This window comes from Phaethon aethereus, assembly GCF_964289735.1.
Source record: "Phaethon aethereus genome assembly, chromosome: 3".
NCBI classification, from domain to species: domain Eukaryota; kingdom Metazoa; phylum Chordata; class Aves; order Phaethontiformes; family Phaethontidae; genus Phaethon; species Phaethon aethereus.
The window spans coordinates 70434357-70447921 of NC_138576.1; the positions used below are offsets into that span (position 1 = coordinate 70434357).

Sequence of the window (13565 nt, forward strand, 5' to 3'; positions counted from 1 at the left end):
AGAATAACTCATTTTAAAATTAAAAATATGTTTTAATAACTCCATTTTGGCTACAGCCACACAGGGAAAAATAAAGCCTCCTTTTTTCAGTTTCTCCTCCTTTTACAACTAACAAAATGCTTTGCTGTCTGAAACTAGCAATCAAATACATTGTTTGACATTTCCAAACTAAACAATCTCTTCCTTACAAGTATCTATTTAACAACAGAAAAGAATAAAAATGAAGACTGTTGATAAAGGTACTATTCACCCAACTACTATATTTGAAACTGTTATTTAATTAACCCCCTGACTAACAGCCTGTCCTGGTGGATAGGTGATAACAGGAATTATCCAGGTACCCATCTGCCAGGAAGGCCAAAATTTTCTCTTCTTCTCTATATTTAAAAATAAAGGACATAAAAAAAGCTAATCCGCAACTAGTCAGTTGCGCAATACAATATTCTTTCCCATTAATCATCAAGTTGTTACTCTGTTCTGCTGACAAAGTATAGAGCTCCCATTGACTACATTCACATTCCTTATTTAAAAAAAATTCGTAAAATATAACTTTTTTATAACCTTGGTTTATCCCCCCCATCCAGAAAACTACTGCATCTTCCTTAGTATATGGTATGAACATTGGAATTGACCTTCTTTAAAAGGGTAAGAAAAAGGCAGAGAGGTCCCTATCAACAGTGAAAGCCAAGTAGACAAAAGGAGATTCTTGTATTTCTGTGTCCTCTGATATAAAAAAAAAAATCCTGAGTTGGTAAAGGGAAAAAAAAGATAGAGAAAGCTACAGGCTCCTACCAAAAGGGGAGGGGACACACGACACACCACCAAAAACAAAGACAATAAACAGCTGATGTAAATATGTAACACTTTTGTATGCACAACACTAGTCTTGCTGCACTGATGTCAGCTCTAGGTTTTCATCTTATATTTAAATGTATCTAAGCCAGGGTGAAAGAATTCAAAAAAAACCCACACCAAAAAAATATACACAGCCAAATGATGTCAACTAGGAAAAAAAAGAAAACTGATGGCATTTGACATACTTCTCTCTCCAGAAAGACACCAGCTACAAAGTACACTTTTTTTCTGACTGTATGGGGTTTCAGAAAACATTCACACTGTCACCATGATATATTTACTTTTAAAACAGTCCTTCACCCTCCTTCTGTGAGAGAAATACTTATTTCTGAACTCTTTTTTCTTTCCCCCTCTGCATTACCACAGTGTCAGAAGGAACGCGAAGGAGAGGAGGGAAACCAAAGCAACCCAAGAAAAATCCTCCACAAACCTGTTGCTGTGGATACTGCATTCCTCCCATGGCTGCTGGGGCTCGGCCCTGCATTCCCACGGGATAGCGCTGGGGGCCGGGAGGGCCGTAGGACTGCCCGGGGTAGGGGCTGCTCTGCTGGCTCTGAGAGTGAGGGTTATTGCCCATGCCGTACAGCTGAGGTCTCTTCATGACCATTGGATCCATTGGACTGCCCTGTTGTAAAACACAAGAAAAGAAATAATTTGAGACACGGAAAGAAAAAGGTCAGAATAAAGCATGCTTACTGCGGGCAAACTATACCCGCTTTATACTCAGTGCTTTATACATCAAATATTGACTTGACAGACAAACAGGCAAAGTACCGTACTCTGGTTCCCATAATAATTAGGTGAGTTTTTGAACAGTGAGTTTGGGACCTCCATTGCATTTTAAAAAAAAAGTAGTAATATTGCACTCAAGGTTGCCTCTTACCTACAGAAAAAGCAGGTACAATAGCTGCCCAATAAATTCCAGCTTAAGAAATAATAAAATATACTTTACAGTTGTAAACTGATTAGCATCACTGACTTCAATGCATGAACATAAATAAAACAGTGTCTATCAAGAGAGACACAAGTAGTGGACAAGCCATTTAACCTTGAGAAAACATCTGTTTTCTTACCTTGAAAAAAGGGAAAGTGAAAAGAAAAGAGTTTCCAAGAAGCACAATGCATACAGAACACTGTCTTTCAGTGCTTTCATATTGCTATCATATGCATTAATAAGTTTCCAGATCATAAGGCAAGTCATAACCCACATTTTACATGAAAGTTTATTTGCTTCCTTAATAAACCTCAGGAAATCCAAACTGCAATCACTGATGGAAGAGGAGGGAAGTTTTATTTTTAGACTTTTTGGCAGCACTTACCAAGCACCGTAACAGTTTCAGGACGGGTGTCAACCATTGTGTGGTACTACTCTCATGTTTTATTACTGAGGACTAACTGAACCAGAAAAAATATCGTACTTTGTCAGGCACAGCACTGTATTGTTAATACAACATCCATTTTTTCATTCCCGAGTGCTGGTTATATTCACAGAAGAAGGGGTGGGGGGAGCTTTTAAAAAGCCTATCATAATCTCATCTTCATGAAAGAGACACATCCCCCTCCTCCTCACAGGGAAAAAGAGCCATTAATTCAGCCAGCCCGCCTGCCCTCCTGCCAGGAGCAGTATTCCTTCCTGTAGCACATTTTATACATGTTTTCCTACAGTGTACTGTTGACCATTTTAATTTTAAAGCCTCCTATGTAACACTGCTTCTACAAGACCTTTTTGGCTATGTAAGGATTTGGCTTCTGATGTAACAGTTGCGATGACAATAAATTACACACACCTCTCATTTCTTATTACTGCTGTCTGTACTACTAACACACTATGGCTTTTTCTCCCAATACGTACAAGGCGCATGCTCTCCAAAGAAGTTGCTGCTTAATGAACTATTATGTGTTTTTCTTACGATTTTTTTCCCACTAGTAAATAACTCAAACCTTCTCACTGTTTTCACTAGCTCTCCCCACCCTTACCAATACCATCTTGCCAGGAACATCACCAGAACCAAATACAGTATTCCGAATGTGGGGACGCTACACCTGAGGTGGAAACAATAACCACCTCCTCCTCCTCGCACAACACCTCCGTTCACTTCAGAAAAGGACTGCCCCTTTTTTTTTTTTGCCACCACAGCCAACTGCACATTCACTTCTAATTTTGAGTGAGTATTACTCAGCAAATTTCCCTTTATTATTTGGCTTCTTTCTGGCCAAATTAGAAGTTTCTATTTTTCACCACTAAGTGTCCCTGGGTAATTTACTATTTATATTTCATGCTTTTCAAAATCAATGGTTCCCCAACCACTTCAGGCCACCTGACCCACAGCAACACTCACTTTTTTTTTTTAGGCCATCATGCACTCTCACCACACAACTAAAACGAACGCAGACACAAAGATTCAGCAGATGGACTAGAGATTCCTTCTTACAAGGTCCATGGGAACAGCTTAAATTTCCTGCTTTAGACCAAGATACTTTATCTATGTTTATTTCTGTGTTTTAGTGTTCATTCTGTGCATCACCTGTTATATTCATCTCCTCAAATATAATTCCTTGTTCAAAGCAAGTCTTGAGTTTCCTTCACAAGATTCTCATGAAGCCCAACAGCACTGTCCATTGCGACCATCTTCTGTTTCAGGATATTATTTCCAGGTCTCAGTTCCAATTTTAATTTTGAGTGCAGTATCTTCTGTTCCACATCTGATACTTAAATATAAGCAATGCAGATAGCTACACAGCTAAAACAGTCTGACTCTTTCCATTATTAAGACTATTTTCAGGTGCATATCAACTTTGCCAAACTTCAAGCATTTAGGCTGAAATTTTCCAGGCCATATGTATGCCTGAGGCTGAAATTCTCTGGAAAATTCAGCAGAAACAGTTCAGCTATGTCTTAGAATGAGGTCACAGAAAAATATATCATTTACGTTCTTACATAAAACACTTAAAAATACCTCTTGAATACCATGCTTTGGGGCAGAGAATTTTAATTTGCCAGGGTGACACTGGACGCTCGTGAAAGGCAAGGTGTGCACCCGTCGAGAGCACGCCTGAATGTCCCCAGACCCCGAGGAGCACCAGAGGGGGAAATGGGAGCGCATGAGCAGCACAATGAGACTTCATCAAAAAGGTGTATGGAGGTGGCCTTGAATTTGCCAGAGAAAGAGGGACAATGGGTTAAAGCAGCGGAGACAGAAGTGGGGCAGGAAGAGTTGAAGGGAAGAGGAGGAAACAAGGTCAGGAGGTGACTATATGGATAAAGGCCAAAGAGTCGCTGTCCTCTGGACTGCTGACCTCCAAGCAGTGGAGGGGTATGTGTGTGTGTTAGGAGATTGAGCCTCACTGCCACTTCATCCTTCCTTCCCTTCTCACCAGCCTGCTGCCTGTTTACCTCTCCTTGTCCTCTCCAGAAGAGCTGCTCCTCTTTCCCTCAGGTGACATCCCTCCACTTCAGCAAGGTGCAGGGATAAAGAGCCTGAGATACCGCTCTAACTCCAGTCTGTAGGTGATCCACATAATGCTGAAACCGAGGGGGCTGTGGTCACAGGGTGTGGGTAACAAGGGACCTAGGCGTACTCAGAATTTACTGTGGACACTGCGACTGAGGCATCAGGAACGGGGAGATACCGAACAGGGGAGAGCTAGACAGACAGCAGTAAATATCCCCAGGCAAATTCCTGGGACAACCCAGAGACACCCATCCTAGCTGTCAGTGCTGCCCATTCCCTCCTCCTCCAAGGTCTCAGGGAAAGAGCAAACAGTACAGAAGAATACTCTGATCATCTTCAGGAGTGGAGAAGACAGACTCAGCAAGGAAGCACACCTCATTCAATGCAGTGGCTGGTCCCTATAGAGAGTGGCAACTCACCACTGCTATTTCTGCCTCCCTTCAGATTAGATCCCAATTGTCTGTGCAGCGCAGCTAAAGGCGAAGACGCCTACCAGTGACTCAGTGGCTGTCAACATACTTCTGCAAGGCAAACCAAAACCAAACAGCTAGCTCTTCCCCAGGTTTAAGAAACATTACCACTGCAGAAGTTAAGAGCCATTGGAATTAAGTTTGCCCTTGCAAATTTAAACGCGTCTCCTTCACAGATATAGCTGTACCAGTCTTTAAATACATGGTCACGCTTTCGTCCTCGCAGGCAGTGGATGGGCCCGCTCTAGGGATCAGTCGACAGCGGTGCGGTGAAGGGGTTGCTGTGTGCTACCGGACCGAATGCGCCGCTTATCGTACCCGTAGTGAACAAAGCAGAAGGTGGTCTTACTGTTAAGGTAGCTGTATGCTGCTCAGGCAGAACTGGAGTCTACTCCCACATCTGCCACACTACAACAAATAATTTTCAAAGTTTAACAATTTAATGCATCCCTCATTTCCTGACTCGAAATCATGGGATTTAAATTGCAGAAAATGCTGCGTATCTACAACTGCAACTACTTTTGAATTTGATGAGAGATGTGCTTTGAAGGTGTTTTCAGAAGCTGTTATGTTGCAGAAAATTCAACCTACAGCTGTCATAAACAGGCCACTCAAACTTCCTACAGCAATGCCTCAGTTTCCCAACCGTAAAAATGAAAAACATCATCATCTCTTCACCAGAGAGGTGATTTTAGACTTTAATATGACCGTGATCAATACCACAGAAAAAAATCTAGCAAAAGAACAAATTCTGTCTTCAGAACAGCGTATGGTGAAAAAGACCTGGAGCCATACACTTAGAAAAAAAGCAGCTGCTCACCCAGTACTATGTGTCCTGTACAGTGGAGAAAAATTTAATTATAACTTTTTCAAACTTCAATGCACACACAGTTTTCAGCTTTACCATTCTTTTAAACTGAAAGTTTCATTTTTACAGCAAGAGTTTCTTTCATCCACAGTGTCTTTAAAAGTTATTTAGAAGGAGCTGCTAGTTGAGAAATATATATTATAATCTCATCTGAAGGTTCCTTTAACATTTATTAAAGTCAAATATTTTCTTTAACATCGGTTCCAACAGTTTTCAAAGACAAGTTCTGAGTGACAGGACAATTATGACAAGCATCAACATCTTCGTGATGTAGGGATCAACAACCAACCCCTCCACACTTTCTCTCTAACATTTACCAAAAATGACAGCATTGCTGGAATTGCATCACATTCCTCTAAAAGCCAGCAGGCGTGTAGGACCATGAATGTGTATAGTTTCACATCTTCCATAACTTTACTTAATTCTACTACATGCTGCAAAGTTTTAAGTACTTTTTAACTTTTCTTTTGGTGTCATTGCAGTCACCAATATCCATTTATTTTCTTTCCCTTCCTTTACAGAAGGGTCTAATTTTTCTCTAGTGCTATTCTACTCCAAATACATACATTACCTTTTTACCAATTTAGCTAGTGTTTGCTCATGCTATTTTTACCGCTATATTCTGCCAGGCAAGCCTGAATGAATTCTGCCTTTTGCTTCTGATTCTGCACCTCCTCTTCAACTTGCTGCATTTCATTTAAACTTTGCATAGATCTGCAGTTCTTCAAAATACCTCAGTCTTGTTCTTTGCTTCAGTCCACAGTAATATTGTAATTTATAACCCCTTTATTATGGTGCCTGTCTTGTGTCAGTATCAGATTCATCTGAACACATACTATCAAGCTTTGTAAGAACAGAGCATTTCATGAGAGTCCTTGCCTATTATGTGCCTTGTGAGCACATTAAAACACCCAGAGGAAGGTTTGCTAATGATTTCAATAGGGCCAAAGTTTCATTCCCGGTCTTTAGATTGACAGTCCAACCATTAAGGTAGGACGCAGAAAAGCTTAGACTGCCTACAATAGTAACTGACAACCTTTTTCTGTTACCTGCTCCTTTTTTCAATGTTTTGTGTAAAACAATGCATAAATTCAGCATCCTTGCTATATGCAGAAGTGGAAAAATTAATGTTCTACACCCACTTGTAAATTCAGTATCACCAGCATTTCTGCTCTCCTAGCCAAAACAAATAAATCGCCTCACCCTGAAGATTCAATTTTACCTTTTCTAAAGTGAGAGGAAAAAAAGAACGAACCCCCTACCATTTTCTCTCATCATTTAACCATCTCTCATCATTTAACCAGTGTTTTCCTAGGTATTTAGTCTCTGCTTAGATCTGAGGCAGGGTACACACTAGAGTAACTTGAGCATCAGTCTGACCAAGACACTCTTCCTTGTGGGACATTACCGATGTTACGTATGCATTACACATACTCTATTAAGTTATCAACATATGATTCACTTCCAACACCAAAAACTTTATTTGAAAGACATTTATGAATATGAACAATGGTCACAGTCTCAAAATATAACTTAGCTGTTTAAACATGCCGCAAAGAACCCCACCACTGAAGTCTCGAAGTAGGGAGAAGTGCAAGACACTTTACAAAGGTCACAGTGGGATTCAGATGTGATGATAGAGCTCTTATACAAGGCAGACAGAGCAATTCACTACAAGACAAGAGTATTCACATGAGATATAACTACTCCTCAAGTGAAAGTGTGCTTTTTTGTTTGTTTAAACAAACAAATTGAAAGAAGCCTTGGTTTGGCTGACAACAGCAAGTGCTGCAATTTAAAGAGACTATAAGCCACAGCGCATCCCAACAACTAATGCTACATCATTTGTGCCTACAACAAAACAACATGAACTCAACACTCTCAAGTAGGCTTGCCCTCAAACTCCTAAAGCTACTGAATACAATAACTCTTTGTTTATTCATTGATCTGCAGCCAAAGCTTCTGTCTCCATATTTAAAAAAAAAGGCCTCTTTATTAATACCAAAGCCTTGAAACCTCATAATAAAGACAGCTGACAATCAGCAACCAACACTCCAAGAAAGATGGGCATGGAGCTCTCAGCTCTAGGTCAGGCACGAAGTTACAAATTTATCACTAGAGATAATCACAAGTATTCACTATAATACAATGACACAGCTGGCATGAGGACGCAACTGGGGAAAAGATAATCCATTCCTAGATAATGCCATCATTTGTATGAACATGTACAAGGACTCCTCAGCCAACATTTTTACACGACAAAAGCATGAGTATCAAAACACTACTTGTTACATGTTTTTTAAATATCCATTTAAGAGAGAAGCAAACAACTATTAAAAAAATTCATGTACAGCATTAAATTCTGACTTACATTAATATTAAAATCTGAGAGGTGACTGGCAAACATGCTTGCTATTTTTTTGAAATAGGAAGTCACCTGCCTGTACTTTACTGAAATGTAAATTTAGAAAGTCAGTTGTGCAAACACAACAAGCAATAAGCAAAAACAAAGACCCAAGTTCAACATAAGCCTATGATGAAGGAAAATCCAACGAATGAAGAAGCGTATACTAGCAGAGATTTAACAAAAATAGCAATTTTCCTCGTCTTAAAGGCTCTGCATACTGTCTGATTTCAGCGGCAGGGAGATATCAGAAAGATAATTTCCTACTCAAAACAGAAAGTAATTAAAAAAGGAAAGAGAAAAACCAAAGCTATGCCCCACCAAAAATCAACTACTACTCCACTACCACATTTACAAATAATTATACAAGCAAGTCTCTCTGTGGAGTGGGGGAGAAGGATTTATGCATGCCTGTTTTTCTGTTTTCTTCTGGGTCCTCTTTAACACAACCTGAAAACTGGAAGGTCAGTGAGTCAGCCATTCTCTAGTTATTATTTTGTACATAGATAAACCTAAATGACTACTGAAAGAACAAATAACAATGAACATAGCAAATAAACTAAATCTGTTTGTAACAAAGTATACACAACTACCCTCTTCAGTTACCACTAGGAGTGCATGCAAAGGTTAAGACAACATCAAAAAGCAATTATACACATTTATCACACCTGATGGCCAAAACAATCCTATGTTTCCGACATGTTCACATGGCTATACAGCTCAGAACTGCTGCCCTTCAAGTTGCATTTGTCACTGCCAAATACCAACATGCAGGTGTATTACTCCAAAGGCAACCGAAGGAATGTCATCTGTCCCCATCACTTGAACATTCAGCCGCCTTCTGTAACCCACTTTCCTAATTCCAAACTTCGTCCATGAGTACTCGGGAATTATCTTCCTATCCTTGTATTTGTTTTCTCCAACTTGGATGTTCCACACAGAGGAGACCACCTTCCTTTATACAAGCAGAAGCTCTAGTCTCCTAGGAAAAGTGCTCCTCAGCAAGTTGGAAGTAATTTCTAGTGCGGCAGAATTCAGGGGTTCTTACAGACATCTTCTAGCAAACCTATCTGTGACCACACAACACATGACTGATTCCAGCTGCTTTTCCTACTTGCTGCCAGATCGTGACCATGCTTCTGCTACTTCCAACCACAGTCCAGTATCTGAACTTAAAACTTCCATGTAGGGTGGGTTTTGCACCAATACAACAGCTCTGGCACTGGAGCATATGAGACATTGAGCACAGTTAGCCTGCCATTTCTGCTACTGAAATAGTAACCCTTGGCAGGAGAGCAAGGCAGATAGTGAGGGAAAGCAGTATCTTAAGAGTTCTCAGGCTAGGTTCACCAAAGGATGTCTCACAGCCTTAGGGCCTCCTCAGTAGCCAATGCTACAGCTCAACAAGGAAGAAAAAATCTGTTCATAAACACAGAAAACTGAGTTTAAAAAAAAAAAGAAAAGCTCCACCCAGAATACCATTTACTTCTATTTTGCCTGGCAATGGGGTTCTCAGCTTCCTGGACAAGTAAACACCTTCACTCACTGTCCATGGCCACCATTTGGAACTCAAAAAAAATTCCCTTACCTACTTTGTACAGCTCTTACTCAAACACAGGGTTAGATGGACAGAAAAGGATGTACTAAAAATAAGTGTCCGTCAGGCAAGTAGCAGAGAGCAGCCTCGAATGGAATGAGCGGATCTCTGCAGGAAGGCTCCCTGCAGAGAAGTACTGGAGTAGGAGGGAAAACACGCAGAAACTCCTGAAAAACAGTAAGTGACAGAAGGGGGAGGGGAGGGAAGTAAATGAAAGAAATCCCACATCCACTTCACATTTTAAAGAAAAATATTCCTCAACCTAATAAGTATTCAAGTGGATTGGAATATACGTTCTCAGTTATTTGGCTTTATTAGCAAAAATAAAATTAAAGGTTAGATGTACTTAATTGCTGGAGAGTGCACTAGATGAGAAAGTAACATTACGGACACTGGGGAGATCAGTGTACCCACAAAAAGGTATAACCAATCACAACCAGGTCACAGGCCAGAAGTACATACAGCTAGCTGCAGATTTTTTCCACTCCAAGTGTCATATATAGTTCTATATTAACACACACAAAAAGGTATGCTGGTCATATATCCTCAGCATTTATGGCAAATTATTAATCAAGTCCCACCTGAAACAATTTGTTAAATTGATTTTAATCACTGGGCCTCTCATGTGAAGCTTTGTATAATCAGCATTTCATTTACAAAATTAATTGCCTGATTGATTCTCAAGAGGCAGTAGCTGTCATTACACTGCTGTCATAACTTTTGAGTAGGGGTGTCACAACACTGAATTCTGACAGTATGAAGAGCACTGCTATTTAAAAATTGAGGGCGGGGAGGTAGCGGGGGAAACAAATACTGTGATTTCACAGAATTGCTCTTTAGTCTGATAGAATGTTAAAACCATCTCCCAGCCATTTCAGCCAGCCTCCCCGTTTTCCATTCATTGAATATGCGCTACTCAGCTATTCAGTCTCTTTTCTTAGAGGCAGGTCCATTTAATTCAATTTTATCATAGTTGCGGTTGCATAAAATGAGTTTGTTGTTGAATATACAAAAGATTTAATCACAGGCCACTCTTAAGGTTATTTGCAGAGCAGAGTTTGACTTTCAAACACATAAAACTTTTCTTTCCACATCCACAGCCTTCTGGAAAGCTATTTTCAACCAGATTTGGTTTTGGTTTTGTTTTTAAAAAGAGCAAAGCAAACCGTAACTTTAAAGAACTCGTCTAGGAGCTCCTTTAGAAATCTTTTTTATCCCCCGGTATTTTAAGCTATGTACAAGTCTTGAAGCCCTGTCAGAGTTGGAAGCAAAGCTCCTATACTTGCTGTAGCTACTTCTATACCCCATCGCTACTGCATTCTTGGAAGCAACCAGCGCTCCGGAGAGGCGGCGCAGGCCAGCAGTTAGGGCACTGAGTCATAAGACAGGGCTTCTATTCCTGGCTCAGCAGCTGACCTGCTATGCAAACACAAGCACAACACTTCACCTTTCTGTGACTGGGTTTTCACTCTCATAATAACAAGTATTAGATGCACTCTTAACAAGGAACAAGACCTGAAGACTTTGGGGAGACTGATGTCAGTTATTATCAACAAGAAACAGGACTAGGAGTCAGAAATGGGTAGGCTCAGGGAGAAAAAAAAACCTTTATATGGTTTTAGAATGGAGAAATCACATCATAGGTTGTAACAAGGTACTCTCAACTTTCAGAAACCTACTTTCAAAAGGAAAAGGGTATCCGGAAGCATTTTCCTTTAAAAAAAAAACACCACACACCTAAAGATTTTGCTAGATCACTTGGAACAGTATTAATGCCTCTCAGAAACTGACCTATTTCTCAGATAAGTCCAAAGATAAGCCTCTCAACTCCTCAAATTCAACCTTATGCACGAGATTTCATCAAGTACTTCTGAATTAAACATATTTAAAATTTCTAGGCCATGCTCTGAGATTACACTATTCCAAAAAAAGCAAATGACAACTCTTCAACTGCTGGCATTTGTAATGGACCTCACCAGAAAGCTATTCCAGAATAAATCAGAGTCCAGATAACACTAGAATTTAGTGGATACTCTAGAAAACAAAGCCCCACTTCCCTTCCCATCACCTCCCCCCAGCTCTTACTCTCATCCCTGACTGCTGTCAAAGACGATCTTCCACTCCCTTCTGCGAAGTGCCTGGCACTCTCTTCCAGGCACACAGCATGAGTTGCTTTAGTGTAAAGACTCTAATGCAATTTTATTCTGTTTTTGCAGGTCTCTGAGTTCATGATGAATAAAATCGGGGGGGGGGGGGGAATGACGACACAACACCCACTTACAAAGCAGATACGATAGTGGGATAGAGAAGCATAAAAGGAGGCCTCAAAGGATACCAGAACAGAAAACTCCACCAGGCAAACAAAAGCAGTAGGTTGTTTTCCTTTTTCATAGCCATAACTTGAGATTGCAACTAAGGGAAGTTCAGAATGTTCTGGCTACACTGAGAAATGGTGGCCAAAGAGTTTTAAGGGTTACAATCCTCACCATGAAGAAAAGCAGCTCAGAAAAAGGAGAAAAATCTATCACCCTACCCACGCCAAGTGACACCAGACTGGGACATTAAAAAGAATTGTAAAGCACTGACTTTCTGTATTTGTTGGTTTCCAGCCTCGTAGCTGGTAGCTTACTCATTAATCTAGCAATTTCTCTTTTCAATGCTAACAGTTTTTATCATTATTATTATGCAAGAAATGGTCTTAATTAAATAAGAAAACAGGAAAAGCCCCTAGCTAGAGCAAGTATATGCAAAATTCCTGAAGGATGTATTTAGGATCAGGATAATTAGAAGGCAAGCTCAGCTCTATAACAGAAGCCCTGTCACTTCAACTGCCAAGCAACTGCTTCTCTTGTAACATATTTTCTACATTAAAACTGTTTCTTGTAGAGGCTGAAACTTGGTTGTAAATAGTGCAAAATATTAATAGTTACCTGGACACTGACTGCTTTATCTTTTTTTGCCATCGTTCCATAATGGTCTCTGTAGCACGCTGGTTGAACATCATAAAAATCCACTGTCCCAGTTAGAGACATACCAGCAGTGTCAGCTCAGTCCAAGGGTCAACTAGATACAGATAATGAATCTGGGGCTAGACATCCCTATTGTGGAGCTGGAGCAACAGAATTTTGGTGATTTTACCTGCCTGTGATTATTTTGCATTTATAATGATCTTCTTCATCAACACAGGCACTGTCAGCAGCATGGAACTAACTTTCTGGGAAGGAGCAAAACAAATTCACCAGCAGCAGGTGATTTAAAGCATTAGAAAATAACTTTTTTCATAGAATCATAGATTAGTTTGGGTTGGAAGGCACCTTTAAAGGCCATCTAGTCCAACCCCCCTGCAACGAGCAGGGACAGCTTCAACTAGACCAGGTTGCTCAGAGCCCCGTCCAGCCTGACCTGGAATGTTGCCAGGGATGGGGCATCTACCACCTCTCTCGGCAACCTCTGCCAGTGTGTCACCACCCCCAGTGTGAAATATTTCTTCCTTAGATCTAGTCAAAATCTGCCCTCTTAGTTTAAAACCCCTTGTCCTATCACAACAGGCCCTGCTAAAAAGTACGTCTCCATCTTTCTTCTAAGCCCCCTTTAAGTACTGCAAGGCTGCAAGAAGGTCTCCCCAGAGCCTTCTCTTCTCCAGGCTGAACAACTCCAACTCTCTCAGCCTGTCCTCACAGGAGAGGTGTTCCAACCCTCTGATCATTTTTGTGGCCTCCTCTGGACCCGCTCCAACAGGTCCATGTCTTTCCTGTGCTGAGAGCTCCAGAGTTGGATGCAGGACTCCAGGTGGGGTCTCACCAGAGCGGAGTAGAGGGGCAGAATCACCTCCCTCGACCTGCTGGCCACGTTGCTTTCGACACAGTAGTTAAAATAAAAATTAAAATCAATCACCCGAACAAACTACAGTTATGACTGG

General features: G+C 40.7%; 1 protein-coding gene across 1 annotated transcript in view; it reads right to left on the minus strand.

Annotated features, from left to right (window-relative positions):
* Positions 1 to 13565, minus strand: part of ARID1B (AT-rich interaction domain 1B) — a 216945-nt gene that overhangs the window by 181080 nt on the left and 22300 nt on the right. Inside the window, exon 2 of the mRNA XM_081998546.1 lies at positions 1286 to 1480. Coding sequence (XP_081854672.1) covers positions 1286 to 1480 — 195 coding nt within the window. The remainder of the gene's footprint in view (positions 1 to 1285; positions 1481 to 13565) is intronic.